The sequence below is a fragment of the Phascolarctos cinereus genome, unplaced genomic scaffold (genome assembly GCF_003287225.1).
Source record: "Phascolarctos cinereus isolate Bilbo 61053 unplaced genomic scaffold, phaCin_HiC Scaffold_9;HRSCAF=440, whole genome shotgun sequence".
NCBI lineage: Eukaryota > Metazoa > Chordata > Mammalia > Diprotodontia > Phascolarctidae > Phascolarctos > Phascolarctos cinereus.
Genome location: NW_027556402.1, coordinates 241,084,756 through 241,107,255, shown reverse-complemented (window position 1 = coordinate 241,107,255; position 22,500 = coordinate 241,084,756). Strand labels below are relative to the sequence as shown.

The window sequence follows — 22,500 nt, the reverse complement described above, 5'->3', positions numbered from 1 at the left end:
CAAAATCATTCGAGACCCCTGGGAAGCTATCACAATGGGGATAATCTTATCCGATGATCTTCTCACAATGGATATACAAAGAAGCAAGAAAACATGGTTGCCAAAGTAGTTCACCACTATCACGAAGGAGATTTAGCACAGGGTCTGAGGTGAAAAGCGATTCCCTGCCGATGGTGAGGGCTTCCAAATGTTCCCATATGCAAATGACATTGTGCTGATTACATCAAGCCTCAACACACTGAAGATGCGCCTGGATGAAATTCATGACCACTTGGAGAGCTTGGCCTCTGAAAATGGTCAAAGGATATGAACCAGCACTTCTCAAAGGAAAAAATCCAACAACAATGTTTTTTTAAATGTTCCAAATCACTAATAAGAAAAAGGCAAATTATAACAACTCTGATATTCTACTTCATACCCATCAGACTGGTAAAGACGGCAACAAAGGAAAACATTAGTTGTTGTAGGGGGAATGTAGAAGGCTTGCCACATGAATGTAATGATTGTTGATGCACTCTGATATGGCCCAGCCATTCTGGACATCGATATGGAACTATAACCAAAAAGTCGCTCAAGTGAAATAGTGCCTACCCTTTGATCTAGTGATACCATTTCTAGGTTTATATCCCAAAGAAATAAAAGACAAAGGGAATGGACCCACACATAAAAAAATATTTTATAGCAGCACTTTTTTTCTAGCAAAGAACTGGAAAACATGGCTGAACAGTTATGGTATATAAATTTAATGTAAATTATGAAAGGGATGGACTCAGAGAAACCTGGGAAGACTTGTACGAATTAAAGCAGAGTGAAGTGAGTGGAACCAGGAGAACAACTTATCCAATTACAATACTGGAAAGAAAACAATCCTGATGTAAGAACTCAGATCAATGTGACAATCAACCACAATTCAAGAGCAATGATGATGAAGCATGCCACCCATTTCCTGACAGCAAGGATGCAAGATGTAAGGTGGGATATATATTGTCAGACATGGCCAGTGTGTGGATTTTGGTCTGTTTGATTGTCTATTTGTCACAAAGAAGGGTTTGTGTGCTTTTTTAAATTTCAGGGAGGATGGGAAGCAGGGTGAGGATGTTAAAAAAAAAATGGTCACTGAAGCATTTTTAAAACCTACAGAAGAGAACAAAAGGAAGACTGGAGAGAGATTTAGACAAGCAATATAGATTTAAAACACGCTGAATTTGTTGTATATTTTTTAAAAGGGAAAACTGGGGGCAGCTAGGTAGTGCAGTGAATAGAGCTCTGGCCTTGGAGTCAGGAAGACCTGAGTTCAAATCCAGCCTCAGACACATAACACTTACTAGCTATGTGACCTTGAAATCACTTAACCCTGATCGCTTCACCAAAAAGCAAAAAAAATAAATTTTAAAAAAAGGGCAAACTGTAATTTAGATTTGCCATTTCATGTACAAGCCTCATTTGCTGTTCTTTATATTTAGAAATGTTCATGCTAATTTGTATTTGTCAGGTATAACAGTATGGCCTAAACATCTATGCAGGAAAAAGTGAGTAGATGAAGAGTATTGTCCAGATGAAAAAATGAAGTTAGTTAGGCAACCTATAGAGTTTGCCCGTCAGTTTACTTCCATTGAACAGACATTGCAAATGGATGAATGGAGCCCAGAATAAAAGAGGAAGAGGAGATCAGACTGGATTGTCTGTGGGAAATGGCAGAGCTCCTTTAATGATCTCAAATTTCTCTCTTAAACCCAGGCCTATCTTTTCACTATCAGTATGGCTGCAAGTCATGGAACACTATAGTCTCTGAAGAATTAAAATTCACCAAAAAAAAAAAAGAATTAAAATTCAGCATCACTGAAAAAACTATGGAGAGACAGATCTATGGTGAGGGTGAGCGAGCCAGAACACCTAACAAACTGCAAAGAACAACCAGATGCCATCAAAGAAATATTCAAAAATTGAAAAGCAGGTGAACTGTTTATGGGTTTATCTGTCCACTGGCCCCAGGTGTCCCCATGGGCCAGCCCAGGTGCTCTACTGCTATCCACAAAATGTCGAGCAAAAGAAAGGCCCCCAGTATACAGAGTGGTCTCCCCACAACGAACTTAGGGAAGGAAATGGACAAGAATCACACATGATCGGCAGATGGATCTCCACCTTGGAGGTGGGATATCCATGTCAAAGAAAACACAGATCCATTTGAGTATTATTGTTACATCACAAAGATTAAAAAAGAGAGACCAGTAACCAGGGGAGAGTCAATGTGACTGGGTAGTTATCGGGCAGTCACTCAGGCCTTAATCACTGTGTCCTTTGGAAGAAGTAAAATTCCAGCTGCCACGAAAGGCTCCACCCTCAGAAGCTCTTCCCAGGTATCTCTGCTCCAGCCAACTTTCCATCAAAGTCCCAGCCTGATCTCCAAATGGCTTTTGCACTGGTGCCCAACAACATCTAAGCCAAGGGCTCTTAACCTTTTCTGTGTCATGGACCCATTTGGCAGAATGGTGAAACTAGTACACCCCTTCTCAAAATAAGAGGGTCTCTTTTTAATTCATAATTGAAGGAAATGTTAGATTTCAGCTAAAGGTTAGTGATTTTTTCCCCATCCAAGTTCACAGACCCTCTGAAATCTGTCTACAGACCCTAGTTTAAAAATTCCTAATCTAAGCTCTCTTAAGTATAGTTTCTTTCATGGGGAGGAAAGGGATAGGTCAATGGATTCTAGTAAACAGCAGAAATCACATCATTCATTTGCTATGGATCTTCAGTGATCTACCACAGAGAAAAGCCAAAGGCTACCTACCTGTCTCTGGGGACATCCAGGGCCGTATTATAATCTGGAGGTTCCCCAGGTAACATATTGAACAATAGCTGATTTGTGCCTCGATCCCACCTATTAAAAAAAAAAAGAGGAACAGGAGACTTTGAATGTTAATTAGTAGGAAGCAAAGAGCTACCAGCAGCACCTAAAGGAACTTCAGTAACAGGCGGAGCATATTCTGGGCATGTCGCCATCCCAGCAGGCATCTTCTGGGCTCCCTCAAAGCCCACATGGATATGAACAGCCTCATTTAAGATACTCAGGTTTTACCTTCAATTCACATCCCTGCTCTTTCATACACCATACAAAGTGATCTGCACAAGGGTTGGGCTGGTCTGGATGGAGCAGACCATCACTGATGATAATGAAAATTTCAAGAAAGACTTTGCTCCCGACCTACTGCACATGGGCAGGACCCCCAAGCTCATCCCTGATGCTTGGTGCAGAGTAAGCATTTAACAAATGCTTCTCCAAAGAAAAGAAAGAAGGGAGTCAATGAGGGCATTTCCCCAAATGCATAGAAGAGAACAGAAGAAATGCAGAAGGAAAGAGAGATAAGCAGGACAGCTTGGAAATACATGGAAGTTACATGCTTTTAAAAAAGTAAGCTGTTTCCCATAAAAAAAGTAGAAAGCCTGGTTTCATCTGTCCACTGCAGAGGCTGAGGACCTTCCCCTACCACAGCAGAAATAGTGCATGGTCCACTTGTCACTACCATCTCCTCCCAGCTACTTCCAAAAAGCTGCTGCTTCCAACCACAGGGTCAAAAGCAAGCAGCTCTTTCTCTGCTCATGAGTCCTAGGGCAACAGCACTCCCCGTCTCCCTCGGGTGGAGGAGATGCAGAGGGTTGACTGCCATCAGGCACAAACTAGGATGACTGGGGGAGCATCCAGCTGACCCCATGGTTCCTGGTCCTTCACACTTCAAGAAGGGCCACCCAGAGATCAGGACTGGGAAGGGCCTGGACCGGGGGTAAAGAGACCTAGGGGCGAATCATAACTATGCTACTTCTAGGACCTAGACCACATACCTGGCAAGTTGGGCTAATGCCTGTGCCGTCTCCTTAATGCGCAGCGTCTTCTGGTTGAGCACGTCTATAGATGGCACAAAGAGGCAGGCCCGGTTGATGTCATCCGTGTAGAAATCACTGTCTGAAATGGCTGTGAGCAGCTCATTGTACTCCCGGGAAATGGTGTTGCTGACTGGTACCTCGAAGTCATCGACATACTTTTTCAGTGAGTAGATGTACACCTTGATTTTGTTCTTTGGGTTGAAACCACAGCGGTAGACATCAAAGCAGGTATGCATTCGGCAGCTGAGGTCTCCCCGCTCTGGGATGGGGCTGTCAGCAGGCAGTTTGACCACCGGCACATCATGGACACTGCGCTTCTCCACTGCCCAGTCACTTGAAGACTCGATGGAATGGGGCCAAAACTGGAATACGCCCGTGGCGATGAGGCCTAGTAAAACCACTGAGAAGAGGGTGATGTAGTACAGACGGTGCTTTGTCTTCATTCTTGGGATAAGGGCAGGACCCCGAATGTTGTACTTGACCGACGCACACATACTGACTCAGACAGCCTCTCCCTCACACTCCTGTAGGCCAGAAATAAGAACGTGAATAAGCAAATGCATGGGGAGACGGAAGAGACTGAACAGGGGCTCAGCTCCTCCTAAGCCCACATCTATCTATTAAGTTGATGAAATAACAAATAGAACCTCAGATTCAGCTTGTGTAAAAAGACTGTAAAAACACTTGTGACTTTTTTGTTCAGTGCAGTCTAGTAATTTGGGGGTTTTGATATGCAAGCAAATAGAAAATGATCAAATACAGTCATTGTTCTATTCCATAATCTAGTGAAACGAGTCCTAGACTGCGTGTCCTTTGAGCTTCCCAGAAATACAGAATTTTGAGCAGTAAGTAAGCTTCTAATCCCTCATTTTACAGAAAAGAAAACTGAGTCTGGGAGAGGTGGAGTGACTTTCCCTTCATGCCCTAAGGAGTAAATGGAGGAGCCAGGATTCAAAGGCAGGTCCTTTGCTTCTACGTCTGAAGCTCTTGCCATCATTCCACTTGCCCTGGTTTCTTTATCTGTCAGATGGCAATGGCTACACTAAGCTACCTTCCTTCACAATATGGTTCTAAAGACCAAATGAGCGAATGTATGAAAAAAGACACATCACTAACTTACCTCACCTTTCACAAATTAGGACCTCCCTGGACAAAGAGATTAGTGGCTACTGCTAGGAGTGTTCCTTCTCAGCAACTGAAATACATTTTCAGAGTTTATTACAAAGTGAATACCATAAGTAAACCATGGCCTACACTTAGGAGTAATAATTAATAGTCATTTCCCAGAGTATGAAGGAAAAAGCAACTTTAATTTTCCACTGAAATCTTTTTAAAGGTAGAAACTGACCCTCGCTTCCTCTCAGATTACAATTTATTCATCAAAAAGAACTCTCCTCTCTAACACATGCAGGGCAAGAAAGGTGCCAATAAGAACAGTTCATATTTATATAATAGCCAACATTTTTATAGCTCTTGGCATGGGGTTAGGGCTAATGTTTACAAATATTCTCTCATCTGATCTTTCCAACAACACTGAGAGGTAGGTGCTATTATTATCCTCATTTTACAATTGAGGAAACTGAGGCAGGCAGCGGTGAAGTGAGCTGCCCAGGGTCACAGAGCTAGTTAAGTGTCTGAGACCAGGTTTGAAGTCAGGTCGTCCTGGGTTCAGGCCCAGAGCTCTGTGCACTGTAACGGTTTGGTACACTGAGGTTTACCAAGATGTTGGGTTCTATCATATAGGATATGACTTCTGTATATATTTATTCTCTACATACTTACATATGGACGTGCTGCCTCCTTGAGAGCAAGGACAGTTTCATTTTTTTAACCTTTGCAGCCTTAGCTCTCGGCATAATACCTGGCACACAGCAGGCCCTTCATAAATGCGGGTTGGTTGACCAATGTCCCTTAGCATCTCCCTATTTCCACAGAGGGAACCACAGTTGTCCTTGTCACTGAAGTTTGTAACCTCAGAGTCTTCCTGAATAGGTTTTTCTCTCCCTCACCCCCCACCCCTATCAGGTGCCAAGTACTGTCCCTTCTACCTCCACCATTTGTCTCACACAGGTATCAAAGTACAGCTCACATCCCCTTAGATGGCTCAGATCCCCCCTATCATCTTTATCTAGGTCACCCCTCATCACCTAGATTACTTCAGTAGCTCCCAATGGTTCTCTGTACCTCTGACCTCTCCTCTTTCTGATCATGACCCTCTGGTCCCCCTAGGATAAAATACAGGCTCCTTACCCTGGCATTCAATCAACACTCTCCACAATCCAGCTCCAACCTAGCTTTCCAGTTTATTTCATCACTGCCCTTCACACACTGGACTGCCAGCTCTTCCCTCCAGTGCAGCCTTCTATCCCCTACTGCTATGCCTGCAGTCTGAGATACACTCCTTCACCACCTCCAGCCCTCAATCTGGCCTGTCCTTCGTGACCCAGCACAGGGGTCACGTCTTCAGTGAAGCCTTTCGTGATTCTCCTGGTTACCAGCTCTCTTTCCCCCTTCAGATCACATTGTATTAGGCCATAGGCTGAAATCACAGCCCCGCTCTTACTTCTGTGTGGCCTTCACCAGTCACTTAACCTCTCTTGGACTCTGTTTCCTCATCTGTAAAGTAAGCGGACTTGCACTAGATGACTGTCCACTCCAGCTACAAATCTATAGTCTTAGGAGATCCTGAGAATATCATGAGCACAGCGTTGCGCATTTTCCTCAGAAGGCTAGGCTCTCTGTGTAACACCCAGCACCGTGCTTTGTACCCTTTGAATTTCTCTGGGCTTCAGTTTCCTCACCTACAAAATGAAGGTGCTGGATAAGATGATTTCTAAGGTCTTTCCCAAAACGAAAGCCCACAATCCTAAAAATTCAATCCAAGAAAATCCTATAGATTGATGTTCATATAATATAGTTCATTAACTATACCATAGAGTTTCACTGAAAATCACTTATTAAAGAGTGTGTGAGAAGAAAAAAGTGCAACAGTCAGCCAGTCAACAAGTATTTATTAAGCATTTAATATGTAGCAGGGACCACTAAATGCTGCCCTCAGGGAGCTCACAGTCTAGTAGGGGAGAGAATATGTAAATAACTACATATATACAGAATATAGAGAAGTTTGTCAAACGATAACCACAAAGAGGAAAATGCAAACACCAAATGCGAGCGCCCAAAAAAGAGGAAATCAAATCAATACTTTGGTCTATGAGTATGTGTGCAGAGTGCACAAGTGTGAGTGCCATTCATTATTAAATATGAAAGAGATCATACTAAATCAGGCTTCTGTCTTTTCCAACTCTATCAGTTGGGCCACAAGTGAGCAAGACATGGGATGCTGTGCCAACTCTCTGCTCATCTCCTCAACTGTAGTAGAAAGGATGCTTCCAAAGAGTCGAAGACAAGGACTTTCACCAAGCCTACTTCTTCCCTTGCTGCCTTACTCCACCACACACATACACACACACACACACACACACACACACACACACACACACACACACACACATACACACACCACACCTAAATCTTCCCCAGGCTACCCAAACTCTCACTCTCTTTACCTCTAGACCTTAAATTTCTTTCAGATTGGCCCCAACCCAGAATACCAGAAACCTACCCCTTAAGACACACATCCCATTCCTAAAGCAACAAATTATTAAACAAATCATTCCCAAAACAAAAACTATATCTAAATTGACTCAGAGGCAGCAAGTGCCTTCAGAAACCAACTCAACCTTCTCAGAGAACATCATCAAGATGTTACACCACCCCCCTTTCACTCAGTTTCCCAATGGGGGACAGCCCTGGAGGAAATACGTACATCTACTCCTGAATGATTGCTCCTGCTAATAGCCTCCCAGGTACCCTGGATCAAAATGAGAAGAATTTCACAGTACTTATCCACTTCATCAAGTCCTATAAACTTTGTCTCCTGTTAAATAAGTCAAACCTGCTCTGACAAAACACAAGAATCATTTGACTAGCTGCCAGGCACTGAGTCATTGGAAAAGTCTGTCATTTACCCTTGCACTATTGCCTAGATAAAATGAGATTCCCTCTTCTTGGAATTACTTATTCCAAGAATCTCCCTGAATATTTCCCAAAGGCTTTGGATCATGACATACTTTCTTAGTCTGGTGTTTCAAATCACAGCATCTTCTTCCTCTAGCTCCTTATAAAACAACCAGCAGGACCCTCTGCCTAGTTGTGAGGACAATGTTACCCCACAAGCAAAAGCATGAAAAGTCAGGGATAGTTCTGCACTTGATAAAAGAACATGCTTTTTGGTCCACAATCTAAAATACTGGCTTTCAAATCAAAACCTGAATCTTCCTAAGATTGAGGGGATTAGACAAGGACACAAATAAAGGGCAAAACAATATTTCTAATCTAAAAATAGGCAACAAATACCATTTCTTGGAAAACAAGAACTACCTCATGGAACAAGAGTTCTTTCCCCATCGGTAGTAAATAAACTTCACTGCATATGTTCCTTGCAATGTGAAAGTAAGTTACAAATGAAAAATGTAAATTTAATTATTTATAACAGCAGTTGAAATAGGGAAGGGAGTAATCAGCTTTAGGATATAAGTCAAGGAAAGTGGGAAATGGAGAAAATTGAATCAATTATATATTTTAACAACTATCACATAAGTGCTAACTTCTGCTTACCATTTCTATTTTGATGAACAGTCTTTTTAAAGTTTTAATTAGCCATCATTTTAGACAATTAACTTTAGGCTATCTGAAGTTCAGAGGCATTTTACTGGGAGCAGGCTTATTATCATCAGTAGAGATGGCATCTGTATAAGAGTAACACCTTGAAGACAGAGTCAAGACCACTAAGTTCTAGTCACGGCCCTACCATTGCCTGGCCATATTATCTTGGCTGTGGGCCTCAGGCTCCTCACCTGTAATATAATAGGTGATGGTGTAGACAAGAGCTCACAATTACATAAAATTCTTTCAAGTTTAGAAAGACTTTTGGATAGAGAGCTGGTCTCAAAAACAGAAGGAGTTGAGGTCAAGAACCACACCTGATACATACTGTCTGTGTGACCCTGGACAAGTCACTGAACTTCTAAATATTCTAGGCAACTCTCTAGGAGTTTATAAATTGCAAAGAAGGTGCCAACCTGCATTAGTAGAGAGTTTCCTTACCCAGGAGTTCCCTATATCAATGAAATCACAGGTTCAGTCCTTATCTCTATCCTCATAGTTTGCAAAATACTTTTCTCAGAACAAATCTGAAAGAGGTTCATGTGTTACAATGTTATTGATTGTAACATCAGCACATGTTAAGTGGACATTTAGACTCAGAAGGTAAATGGTTAATTCACCTGACCTATCAGTGGGTGAGAAAGCCAGGACTCAAACTTCAGTGTTCTGACTATAAATCCGGCATGATCTAAGTCTTGGCTTTAAAATACTAGAGTCTATAACTCTATAACCCTATAACATCCCCAAGATAATAACCACTTAGTTAAATTGCTTTTAAAAACTGAACTCAGGGGCAGCTAGGTGGCACCACGGATAGAGCTCTGGCCCTGGAGTCAGGAGAACCTGAGTTCAAATTCGACCTCAGACACTTGACACTTACTAGCTGTGTGACCCTGGGCAAGTCACTTAACCTGACTGCCTGGCTAAAATAATAATAACAACAACAATAACAATAATAAAAACTGAACTCAGGATCTTCCAATGATTAAACCAGGAACCCTCTCACTCCAGCAGGAGTATAACCAAGATCAAAACTCAGAATTCAAAACTCAGAACCACAGATTTCAGGAAGTCTTCAGCAATCATCTAATCCAATCCCCTTTTTCCAGATGAAGTAACTGAGAGCCAGAGAAATGAAATTATTTTCCCCAAGTCTCAAAGTCTCTCTCTTAAGCTGAAGTCCCACACCACCAATTGCTTTTTGGACCTCTCCAACTGGATGTCCTACAGGCATCTCAAACTCAACATGACCAAAAGAGAAAGTCATTCACCACCCCTCCCTCCACAAACCCTTCTGCCTTCCAAATTTCCCCAGAGTGCTACCATCTCATCTTCCCAGTTACCTACGTTCCCTATCTCGCTGTCATCCTTGATGACACCATGTACCCAACCTGTTGCCAAATCTCGCTGTTTCTGCCTTCACAGCACCTCTCATGTATATCCCCCTTTCTCCACTCACACAGCCCCTTACCTAGTTCACCTCTAGATAGCTGTCAAAACATTTTTCCTAAAGGATAGGTCTGCCTACTACGTGCCAGGCACGGAGCTAAGTGCAAGATGAAACAAGCATCAAGTTGGGAGGGGCACGAGCTACCTCGAATCCTGCAGGGGTGGCAGGAAGGGAAAGGTCAAAGTGGGAGTGTGGCTGTGGCTGAGAAGGAAATCTTACTAAATCCCTGTGGCAGGTTAAGAGTTTAGGGAGAGAGGAGGATGAGATCAAAGGAAACAAATTTGGGGAAAGCCAATGAGAAAGAGGAACGGAAGACCATGAGAAGAGGGAGAGCAAAGGGGACAGAAATGGAAACGTTTGAGAAAGTTAACAAATTCTGAATGTCTGCATTTTAAAGAAGAGGGATGGGTGTTTTTTCCAAATATCCAGAATCAGTCTCCTCCCCAAACCACGTTGGGGAGGCAGAAGGGGGCCCTTTTTCTTCTTTCCTTCCTCTCCCATTTGACCTTCTGCCAACTCCCTTCCCCTGTCTTTTGGGGTGCATTGCCCTGATTCTCCCAGTTGGCTGAGGTGTAGAACACCTGATAGCTCTTCCCACCATTCTGCTGGTGGTGGGCATGGGGATGGGGGGCTATTCCATGACACTTCTCCATTCTCCTGGCGGGGCACATCACCCCCTACCCCTTCCCCCACTGGGGTGGGTCACACTATCATACCCGCCCCCCATTCCGGGGGGAGCACATTTCCTCTGACCTCCCACCCCCCACTGGGGTATCACACTATCCCCCACCCTCCAATTCCGGGGGAAAGCATATCACCGTTGACCTTCCACTTCCGGGGGTCACACTGTCCCCTACCCCCCATTCCAGGGGGAGCACATCACCCCTGACCTCCCTCCCCCCCCGAAGGGGTCACACTGTCCCCCACCCCCCATTCCAAGGAAGCACATCACCCCGACCTCCTTCCCCCACTGGGGGAGTCATACTATTCCTCATTCCCCATTCCGGGGGAACACATCGCCCCTGAGCTCCCTCCCTCCGGGGATCACACTATCCCCCACCCCCCATTTTGGGGGGCACACCGCCCATGCCCCAGCCCCAGCCTCACCTCCGCCTCAGGCCCCGCGCGGCGCCCCCGGGCTCCGTCACCGCCTCATGCCCGGATCAGGGACGAGAGGCCGACGATGAGGGGCTTTGGGCCGGGGTCGCCTCCAGTTCCGGGCCGGGTGAGGAAGAGAGGCCGGCAGCAACAGACACGCTCGGAGGCCGGCCCAGCCCCCTGACACTGACAGGCTGCGCGCGGTGAACTGCGCATGCGGGAGCAAAGTCCGAGGGGAGCCAGCGGCCTGGGCGGGCGGCTGCCCTCTGGCGGCCCGGAGGTGCCAGCGCGGGCTCCGCCGGTCGAAAAGCGAGGTCCGCCCCCTCCCAGAAGCATGCAACCCACTCTACGAAGCAAAGCCTGGAAGGAACGACCTGCGCAAGCGCGGAAATAAGCGGCATCTGTCGCCTGAGCAACCAAGCGCGTCGGTGACTTTTGCCTATCTTCCATAGACCTTAGGGATAGGGGTAGGGTTCGAGTTCGAACCGAGGAGTCATCACAGGAGGTGTTAGGGCTGGACTGAAATCCGGGACTCAGGAGCACTGGGTTCCAATGTGCTACTTACTATCTTTGTGACCTCGGACAAGGCACCGTCCCCCTTCTGAAAGTGTTTCCTCATCTATAAAATGGGATCGTAAGGTTACAGTCGGAAGCTATCAGAGATCATCTAGTTCAGCTCCTTCGTTTTTCAGATGAGGGGATCAAGGCCAAGAAGCTAAGACTTGCCCAAGACATCTGGACTTGAACACGGGTCCTCTCACTCCAAGTGCAGGGCTCTTTCCACTGTCCGAGGACGATAATACCTACGGTACCGCTATCGAAGGGCTCTGGGAGGATCAGATGAGATCATCTTTATTAAAATCCCTAATCTGAGACGCTAGCTGTGTGACCACAGCTGAGACACAACCTCTCAGCTTCATTGTCCCCATCTGTAAAAGGGGGACAATCCTGAAGTCGTTATCAAGGGATGATGTTTGCAGGAAAGCCTTGGAACTGGTAAGACCTGAGTTCACATCTCTCCTCTGACTCCTCCTGAGACCAGGGGCAAATCTTACACCCTCTCTGAGTCTGTTATAAAATGGAGATCATGCCCAGAGGAGAACCTATTCATCAGGCTGGTGTAGCTCAAATGAGCCAACATTTATAAAGTGCTTTGCAAGCCTTATCAGTTGTTGGGAAATACAGAAATAAGGCCTCTGACTCCCCTCAGATTCACAGAAGCCCTGGCTTCCTTCAGGAAGTAAATCCAGGGCAGCTTCTGTACCCAGCCTTTCCTAATCCATTCTGCTGTTAAAGTAACTACCTTCATCTGTTTCAAATGTAAAATCTCCACCCACTCAGTTTGGACAGCACCCTAAAGGACAGCCTTGTGATTCTGCCTACAGTGTGGTTCATCTAAGGGACCACGGATTCCTGAAAGGCTGAGACAACCCTGAGCCTCGACTTCAGGCTGCCAGGGGCAGAACAGGGATCTCATCAGATATGCTTAGAGGACTTTGAGATAGTTGAGAAAGGCAAGCTTATACTTTTCAACGATAGAGTATTCCTTTCTGGAGTCAAAAACACGTAAGAAACCCACCCAACATGTCCCTTGCTTTCCAGTACCTAAAAACCCTGAAGAATGCTAAGAGAGGATTTGCCTAGGTAAAACCATTCTCTTTCCTTGGAAAGTGCAACCTTGTCCCAGTTCATTTGATCTGTATAATTTCCCCAATTTCTGTTTACTGCTCACTTTGATAAAGAAACACATGACGGTCTTTTGAGTAACCAGTGTTTAATGGAAAGGAGCTAAGCTGGAGAGAATAAGATGAGTATTACTTTCCCCTTGAGTGCTACCAGAGAAAGTAGTGTTTATCTTACACTCTACCAAAGTGCTGTACCTTGAGACGATCAATTTTTGAAATGTGGCGGACAGATATAATTCTAGCACAACACTCACCCAGGCTTCCTATGACAGTAAAATCAATGGTCCAGTTCCAATACCAATACTGATATGTGCACAGCTTGTCTGCCCAATAGAATCTAAACGAGAGCAGGGCTTCCGTTGTTTTGTCTCCATACCCCAGCACCTGAGCATTCCCAGCCCTCAGAGCAGTCAGCTTCCTGACTGAACAACAGAGAAAACAATAAGAGAAAGAAGCCTTTATTTCACTTTGATGCTTCAAGAAGGGGCTGAGGACTCCCAGGGAAAGGAGCAGAGGCCAGCTTTGCCCAGCAGTTTCCTGCCCATTCTGCTTGGGCAAAAGGAGAAACAGAAGAGTATCACCCATGGCAGAGAGAGGCGCTCAACAGTTCAAAGTATGATCTCTCTCCTGGGGCCAGGCCATCCCGGGCTTCCCTCTGGTAAACTGCTCTGTTAGGCTTGCTCTTCTACGGCGAGTCATTCAGGTGAAGCAGTCTTGTTTCCAGCCCACACTTAGCACCTGGTTCCATGGGCTCTGAGTCAGAGGCCACCTCACCTCAACTGACTGCTCTTCTCCAAGGGCTGGCAGGGCAAGCGGTCTTGGCCACTTGGGGCTCCTTCTCAAGCACCTCTCGGATCCTCTGAATGCCTGAGGATGGAAAGGAAAGATCAAGCAGCATGGAGGTGCCAGTGGGCATTGGGGAGGAGGGGTAAGAAAGAAAACCTGAGGGGCCTGGGTTTCTAAAAGGAATTAGAGCAGTCACGGGGAAAGTCCTCCTGATGGAGTCCTCTTCCCATCGGGCTCAGCTCTGGGGCCACCTTCTCCATGAAGCCTTCACAGTTACCCTCTGCTAAGAGCGTTCTCCCCATTCTCAAGCTTCTCTACACTATTTGTTTCTAGATCTCCTCTTGGCCCCATCACATGAGCTTGTATTTTAGCTACTTATGCCCCAGTCTGACAGAATGTACAGTCTGAGAACTCCCACCTGCCACGTACGCAGCAGGAACTTAACAAATTTGGACTGACTGACTGCTCAGCATGGCATTCCCCTTAGCAGGCCAGAAGCTCCTTAAGGGCAGAACCTGCCGCATTGTCTTATATCAGCAGCTCCTATTACAGTGCCTGGCATACAACAAGAATCTAATAAATGCTTCTTTAATGGCCTTTGTCTTTATATTCCCAGTTCTGTGAAAAGGGGCTTGCACACAGAAAAGTATGTAGGGAGGGTTAGTGAAACTGAATCAAAGGGGAAAACTGAATCAATGAATGAATAGATTAATGGATGGGTGGATGGATGAAAGAATTATCAGGCAATTTATGCTGAGCACTAAAAATACAAATAGAAGGGAAGAGAGACAGGAAGGAAAGGAGGAAGGGAGAAAGGTAGAAGAAAGGAAGGAAAAAAGGACAGGAGAATGAAAAGAAGGAAAGAAGGAAAAAAGGACAGTAGGAATAACAATAAAGACAAAAAGAGGAAAAGGAAGGAAAAAGGACAGAAGGAAGGAAAAGAAGGAAGAAAGGGAAGGAAGGTAAGGAGGAAAAGGAAGAAAGGAAAAAAGGACAGAAGGAAGGAAAAGAAGGAAGAAAGGGAGAAAAAAGAGAGAGAGAAAAAGAAGGAAAGAAAGAAAGAAAGGAGGAAGAAAACATTTATTAAGTGCTCACTACGTGCCACAAGTAAAAATAGTAAAGTTAACATCCCCTGATCTCCAGGCCCTCCCACTCTAACTGGGGGAAATAACAAATAGAGGCAGGTTCAGCTTCGGGGTGGATGAAGAGGCTGGAAAGTCCTAAGGGAGGAGCCATAGAGTAAATGGCAAGACCCAGAAGATCAAAAGGAAGAGAGAGGAAGAAAAGAGATGGCCTGGGAGGTGGAGACAATTTTAGGGATCCAGAGTTCAGCAGGCTAGTGGGAAGAAGAGAGGAGGGGGCTCAGGGCCCGGGAAAAGGGTGAATCTCTCTCACCCAGCCGCAGCCTGGGGATCTTGTCCGAGAAGACGAGGCGGAACCAGCCAGGTTCCTTGCACTCAAAGGCCTTTCCACAGGACAGAAGTACCTTGTGGTCTAGGAAACGGTGCCATAAGGAGAACTCCTCCTCAAAGGTGTCTGTGCACAGATACTAGGAGCAAGTTAGGAGACTCACAGAGAGAAGCTCTCCACCAGCTCCTCCCACAATCCCTATGGTCTCTCGACCTTGAATCTCTCCCCTCTGAAAACCATCCTCCACACAGCTGCCAAGCTGACTTCGGGCCATGTCTGCTCTCAGTTCTACATGAAGCGCTTGCTTGCTGAAAGGTCTAGTGGCTCCCTATTGCCCCTAGGATAACACTCCTCTTTTTGACATTTACAATCCTTCACCATCTGGATCCAGATAACTTTTCCAGGCACACTGTTCATTACACAAAACTTTTCCTCATCTCCCCCAACAGTGGTTGCTAGTTTCCTCCCCTACCCAAAATTACTTTTTAATTATTTTGTATATTTCTTGCATTCATTTATGTATTTGAATTTTGAATCTTCCTCCCCTCCCCCACTATAGAATATAAGCTCCCTGAAGGCAAGGTCTATTTCATTATCGTCTCCAGGTCCCCAGCACTTAGGTCAGCGCCAGGCACATAAATGCCTGTTCAACCAATGAACAAGTCATTCCTTTATCTATCCAGAATTGGCCCCAACCCACAGCTGTCCTTACCTTTCTCAAGTCTATCCAGATAAAGAAACCAGCTTTGGTCCTGAGGAAGGGGATGTTCAGGGTTTCCAGCTCCTCTGTGATGTAGGCATGGGCAGCTCTGAGCCGGGCATGGTTTTCAGATAGGTATACCTGGTTGATCCAGTCTGCTCAGGTGGAATGGAACCCCAAAGAGAAATTAAACCACCCCACCAATTCTCCTTTGAAAGCATCACCCCATCAATTTTAACGGTAAAAACTTCTCCCTACCTACTTCCAAGACCCATCACAGTAGGGAAGATGGGTAAAATCTACTGTATGTAGTTTTCCACACCACTCCCTATTTTTTATTGAGCCTGAGACCCCAGCTCCAAGTCAAAAGCCCAGCTGTGTCACCTCGGTCCCGAAGCAGCTGTGCCATCTGGTACTGGACAGTGCCACAGATGCCATGCAGACAACCAAGGGAGGCCACAGCATTGGCTACATCCTGGTTTTCCGTGTAGAGGGTGCCAAAGCGAAAGCCTGAGATCCCAAAGTCCTGTTGAAAAGACACTCTGAATGGTGGTCAACTATTCCCCAACTCCCAGGGGGAAATTCATTCTTTTCTTCACTCCAGTACTCCTGAGTCTGGTCTGATAGAGGGGCTCACCTTGCTGGTCCCCCATATCACATGGGTCCTCTGGGGATCAGGAAGACTGTAGTGAGGATATGCACAAAGGAATAGAAGACACAATATGATCCAGTAGAAAAAGCACATGACCCTCGGTACTCAATGAATAAATGAATGAATGAATGAATGAATTTGGGGTCTAGCTCTGACTGCCATTGACTTTCCACAGAGCTCTGAATAAATCACTTAATTTCTCCTTCTCAGTTTTCATTATCTATGCTGCCCAATGCAGTGGCTTTTCAGAAACAGGAGACCCCAGGTCAAACTCACAGCTCTGATGTTTGCCAGCTGTGTGACCAAAGGGAAGGCAATATATCTCTCTGGAGAAATGAGGATTTTAATTTCCCAACATTATCTCACAGAGTCATTTCAAAGAACCAATGAGTTAAGGATGACAGCTGGCATGATAGAACACTTCAGATTTACAGAGTGTATACACTAGCTCATGAGAGCCCCAGAAGAACCCTGTGACTTGGGTGCTGGTATTGTTCCCATTTTACAGATGAAGAAACTGAGGCTGAGAGAAGTTATTACATGACTTGCCCAAGGCCTCACAGGTAGCAAGCCTCAGAGGTGGGATTTGAACCCAGGTCCTCAGATTCCAGGCACAGCCTTCTTTCCACAACACCATACTACCTCTCAGAATGAAGGCAATCAAAACTCGGGACCCCTGTTGGTTTTCACTGGAAGCCATCACTCAAGAGAAGGAAGTCTCAGAGTTCAGGCCGTGCAGGACACCTGAAGCTGGGCTGTATGCAGAGGTTCTCAGATGATAAGAGTACTCACTCCCACATCAGGCCATATCCCAGGGTGACATGCTCCAATCAGGGAATGTGCCCCAGCCCTCACCTGTCCATGCCCAGGACACTCTGGAACATGGCGGACTCATCAAAAACTGACAACATGTACACCTCATCCACTATTACATGAAGCTCGTGCCTGGGTTGGAGGAAAGCAAAGACAGTGAAAGGCCCCTGGGGCTCGACCACAGGCCTGATGACAGAGGGTGACATCTTTGTCACCAGGAACTGCATGGTCTACCCCAACATCCACAAAACAATCTCCCAATGAGTGGCCACTGCTCTCTCTTTCCAACCCGGGGGGCCGGGGGAGAATTGGCCATTAGACAGCCCTCTGCCCTACTTTGCCCCAAATCCCTCATCTCCAACCTACTACCAGTAGATAGAATCCATATTTCAGAAGGAAAGGGACTCCGTCCTTTCCCACTAACACATACACAAATGGCCAACAGTGGAGGGAGGGCTTCCTATTTTCAGCCAAGTATAAATGGGGGCAGGGCAGGGAGGAGTGAGACCACACCTCTTTGCAAACTCCAGGTACTCCTGCAGCTGTTCCTGAGAGTAGATGTCACCCAGAGGGTTTTGGGGGTTGATGAGAACGAGGCCTTTGACATTAATTCCCTGAAACAACATGAGTAGTGTGGATAGAGGGGATGGACCAGGAAGCACCTAACTTCCCTCCATCCACCATCACCAGCCCCCATAGCAAAAATCATGACTCAGGACAGTGTCGCTGAATTATGTAAACTGTTGGAGCTGGAAAGACCTTCAGAAATCAGAGATGGGGGCAGCTAGGTGGCACAGTGGATAGAGCACTGGCCCTGATGTCAGGAGGACCTGAGTTCAAATCTGGCCTCAGACCAAACACTTCACACTTACTAGCTGTGTGACCCTGGGCAAGTCACTTAACCCCAATTGCCTTTAAAAAAAAAAGGAAAGAAAAAAAGAAATCAGAAATGGCTGGGGGTGCAGTAGATAGTAATGGGATTGAATATATAAGACTTGTGTTGAGATCCTGCCTCAGAAACTCCCTCAGATGTATAGTCCTCCTCAATTAAGATAATATGGCCCTTTCTCTCAGGGTTATCATGAGAATCAAATGAGATAACATAAGCAATGTGCTTTGCAAATGTTAAAATGCCTATAAATGCTAGATATTCTCATCTCTGAAGACAGAACACCTTCATTATACAGATAAGGAAATTGAGATTTGGGGCAGGGAAGTGACTTGTCCAAGGTCACATAGCAATCTGTTGGAGAAGATAAATCCTTATGTGGTCATCTCTTACTCAGAAAAGCCACCTACTTCTCACCATGCCCTGACATCCCAAGGGATCCCACAAGCTTCAAAGCCTGGGAAGGCATCAGCCTCAACAACTGGAGTTATCACTGGTTGGGGCTGACGTCCACATACCTCAGACTTGGCTCCCAGAAGGGCTATCTCCAACTTCTTGACCGTGAGCTGGAAGGGGCGGCTGTCCATTCCAGTGACCTAGAGGGACCTTTCAAATCACTTGTGCTAAATCCCATTGGCTGACAAAGACCCCAAACACTAAGTCCTTCCTTCCTCCCTCCCTCCCCATATTTCTAGGGCTCCCTATCACCTCTAGGATTACAAATAGTTTGCTCTCTGGCAGTTAAACCCCTTCATAACCTGGCCCCAATCTTCCTTTCCAGACTTACTGCACATTATTCTCCTTCACATTCCCTACAGTCTAGTCAAGCTGGCTTTCTTATTTCTCCCTCACACACAGCCTCCGTTCCTCGTCTCCCTACCGTTGCATTGGTTATTCCGCTGGAATGCACTCCTTCCTTACCCCTACCTCTTAGAATTTCCAGTCTCTTTCAAGACTCAGCCCAGGCCATCTTCAGCATGAGGCTTTCCCAATTGCCACAGCTGCCAGTGGCGGCCCCTGAAAAATCCTTTATATATATTTTGCATATACTTCATAAATACTGACAACATTTAGCCTCTGTCTGCCTCAATTTCTTCATGGGGATCATAATAGCACCTACCTCCCAGGAAGGATGGGATCCAATGAGAATCAAATGAGACATTATTTGTAAAGTGCTTAATTCGATGCCTGGCAACACAGTTGTCACTATATAAATGCTAGCTATCATTATTTTTTAAATTATATTATATTATGTCCATGTGGTCACCTGATAGACTATAAGCCCCTTGGAGGCACACAGTGTTTCCCTTTTGTCTTTATAGCCCCAGTGTCCAGTACAACGCCTGGCAAATAGGAGGTGCTTAGTAAATTCTTATTGATTGATTGGAGGAACTACCTTTCACATACATGTCTGTGCCTGGTGAATATTCATACAAGTATGTGTCTTGCCCTCCCCACCTTGCCATTAGACTGTAAGCTCCCTGAGGAGAAGATCTTGGCATTCCATTTCTTCTCCAGAGGATAGAGCTTGAGGGCCACTGAGAATCCTAACCAATCACCTGGGATTAGCCCTGAGCTATCTGGGAGATGATAAGTGACTTCACTTCCCTTTCATCTCTAGTCCTGGCTACTTCAAATGAATTGTCTTCTCCACCATAGTGCCAATTTCGAAATTCAGAAAATACCCTTTTCTCCTTGTGGTCCGACCGCAAAGTTCAGGTCCCATCGGAGAGTCCTGGCATCTCTTACCCTGCTATCCAGATGGGCATAGACCAGTCGAACATTCCCATAGAGATATACATGTTGAGTGATGGCCCCATAATAAGGGCTGGAGATCAGAAAAGCCTCTGAAAGCAAAGAGCAGAAGAGGCTGTGATTCTAATGAGATTCCCTGCAACCATCCCAGTCAGCTCTCCTTATCCCATCCCCACCCTCCACCTCCTGGCCCAGCCCAACCATCTCTGTCTTTCAGGAATATTTAGTAAGAGGTTTTTTTTTGTTTTGGGGTTTTTTTTTTTGCAGGGGCAGCAAGGTGGAGCAGTGGATAGAGCTCTGGCTTTGAAGTCAGAAGGACATGAATTCAAATCCAGTCTCAGACATATGACATTTAACTAGCTGTATGACCCCAGGCAAGTCACTTAACAATTGCCTCACCAAAAAAAAAAAAAAGAGTTTTCCTCCCAACACTCCAGCCCCAAAGTTGAGACTCTGGAGGTCCTAGGAAGTGGTGGGTTCAAATCCCAGCTTGTATGACAAGCCTTGGCAACAGACTGGATATCAGGGGTGAGAAAGAGTGCAGTGTTGAGATTTTACATCTGTAAAATGAGGAGTTTTGCTTGACTATTCATATTTCTTAAAGGATTTTACTTTTCTTTTTTCAACTGGAAGAGGAGGTGGGAGGAAGAGAAAATTTTTGTTAATACAAAAATATTAACATCTTTAAAAGAGGGAAAAATGAAATGATGAGGTTAGATTTAATCACCTCTAAAGTCCCTTCCAGCACTAAACCGATGATTCTACAAAGGTAATCCTAACCCAGGGGAACTTGAGCAGAAAGAGAGAAATGTTGGCATCGACTAACAAACAACTAGCACAGTTCAATGGGTAGCTCACACATCATATCTGAATAACATATAAAAATTGATTAACAATTAAATAATTTATGATTATACATAATTACCATATAATATATAAATTTAGTAATCTATATTTAACTCTTATTTAGAGATAGTCCCTCTGGGTTGCCTTCTTGTTTCTTCTAAAGCACATTTCTTTAGATTTTTTTGACATCTTCACTTGTTACTTTCATTCTACGTTCTCTTAGGGCCATCAGGCCAGCTTCTATACAAATTGCCTTGCTGTCTGCTCCAGACAATTCATCCTTAGCCATGCTCAAATCATCTAAAGTTACACCATCTTCCAAAGCCATGCTGCTTGTATGAATCTGAAAGATGCTTCTTGGTCTTTCCATCTGGCAGAGGGAACTGGATCTTCCGGTCAAGACGTCCTGGTCTGATTAGTGCTGGATGCAAAGCTTTTATTCGGTCTGGGGCCATGATCACTTTCACGTCTCGCCTAGAATCAAACGCATCCAACTACTTCAACAATTCCAACATTATTCACTGACTTGCTCTTTCTCCATCTGAATTTGAATCATACCTTTTGGTCCCAATGGCATGGATTTTATCAATGAAAACTAATGGAGCATGTTCCTTGGCTAACTCAGAGCAAGTTTGGTTCCATTTCCTAAGTACTTCTGCATAAGCTCAGGATCAACAACTCCGAGGAAGGCTGCTGAGGTTTGGCTTGCCATAGTTTTGACTCACAAGGTTTTACCTGGGCCAGACAGGCCAGACAGAATGACACCTTTAAGTGGTTTAATACCTATCTGCTCCTAGTACTCAGGATGAATGAGGGTAAGCTCCAAAGATTCCTTAATTTCTTGAATCCAGTTATCCAATCCACCAATATTAGCATATGCTTCCTGTGGAGCCATCTCCATTTTCGTCATCATAACAAGGGGATCTGTGTCATCCGTCAGAACTCCTATCACAGCATGAACATTATAGTTAAGGACAGACTATCCCGGTTCTAGAATATTCTTGTCTACAAACAACATAATGACATAATGCTGACATAATGTTCTGATCCCATGAAGGCTGACACGATGGTGTGATTATCATCAAAGATCTCCTCTGAGGTCCCTATAGACACTGGGGTCCCCTTCAGACTGTCAACCTTTGATCATTCTTTCTCTTGCTTTTCTTGCAGTGGTTTCATTTGTTCTTGATTTCTGAATGAATTCTTCTTCCATGAGAGGATAATTTTTAATTTTCTCTAATTTCAATAATTTTAGCCTACTTTGGGTGTGAGATGCTTGTTACCAAGTAGCAATTTACTGGCAGTATCTGGTCCTTTTGTTTTCTTCTTCTTTCTCCCCACCCTAGCGGGAACTGGAGTATCATATTTCTTTTTCTTGTTCTTGTGATCCTTCTTGCTATTCATTCCCCAGGACCACATTCACCATTTTGACTTTGACCCATCATGCTCCCAGCTCCTCTACGGTCTCCTCTGACATCAGAAATCTATTGACCGGAGAATGCTATCCACATCCAGAGAAAGAACTATGGAGTCTGAATGCAGATCAAAGCATACTATTTTCACATTGTTTCTTGTTTTCTCTTTCTTGTGGTTTTCCCTTTTGTTCTGATTCTTCTTTCACAACATGACTACTGTGGAAATATGTTTAACGTGATTGCACAAGTATAACCTATATCAGATTGTTGCTGTCTTGGGGAGGAGGAAGGGAAAAAATTTGGAACTCAAAATCTTACAAAAATAAATGTTGAAAACTATCTTTACACATAATTGGGAAAAAATAAAATACTATTAAGTGAAGAAGAAAAAAAGAAA

At 44.9% G+C, this 22,500-nt stretch overlaps 2 protein-coding genes and 1 pseudogene across 4 annotated transcripts in view; all 3 read right to left on the bottom strand.

Moving 5' to 3' along the window:
• EXT2 (exostosin glycosyltransferase 2) overlaps positions 1 to 11,358 on the bottom strand; it is a 195,850-nt gene extending 184,492 nt beyond the window's left edge. For both annotated transcript variants that reach the window (XM_021009725.2, XM_021009727.2), the window contains exons 1-3: positions 11,162 to 11,358; positions 3,838 to 4,403; positions 2,789 to 2,878 (exon numbers count right to left, since the gene is read on the bottom strand). In XM_021009725.2, the coding sequence (XP_020865384.1) occupies positions 2,789 to 2,878; positions 3,838 to 4,373 (626 nt within the window). In that variant the 5' untranslated portion in view covers positions 4,374 to 4,403; positions 11,162 to 11,358. The remainder of the gene's footprint in view (positions 1 to 2,788; positions 2,879 to 3,837; positions 4,404 to 11,161) is intronic.
• A 1,921-nt stretch (positions 11,359 to 13,279) lies between these two features.
• Positions 13,280 to 22,500, bottom strand: part of ACCS (1-aminocyclopropane-1-carboxylate synthase homolog (inactive)) — a 23,205-nt gene continuing 13,984 nt past the window's right edge. Inside the window, exons 7-15 of one of the 2 annotated variants that reach the window (XM_021009730.2) lie at positions 19,837 to 19,934; positions 18,606 to 18,683; positions 17,712 to 17,812; positions 17,241 to 17,330; positions 16,371 to 16,416; positions 16,118 to 16,259; positions 15,746 to 15,888; positions 15,019 to 15,172; positions 13,280 to 13,704 (exon numbers count right to left, since the gene is read on the bottom strand). In XM_021009730.2, the coding sequence (XP_020865389.1) occupies positions 13,613 to 13,704; positions 15,019 to 15,172; positions 15,746 to 15,888; positions 16,118 to 16,259; positions 16,371 to 16,416; positions 17,241 to 17,330; positions 17,712 to 17,812; positions 18,606 to 18,683; positions 19,837 to 19,934 (944 nt within the window). In that variant the 3' untranslated portion in view covers positions 13,280 to 13,612. Of the gene's footprint in view, positions 13,705 to 15,018; positions 15,173 to 15,745; positions 15,889 to 16,117; positions 16,260 to 16,370; positions 16,417 to 17,240; positions 17,331 to 17,711; positions 17,813 to 18,605; positions 18,684 to 19,836; positions 19,935 to 22,500 lie in introns of those variants that run through there. The other variant, XM_021009731.2, reaches the window with a different exon arrangement.
• The window catches only part of LOC144455370 (26S proteasome regulatory subunit 4 pseudogene), a 4,565-nt pseudogene continuing 2,007 nt past the window's right edge, over positions 19,943 to 22,500 (bottom strand).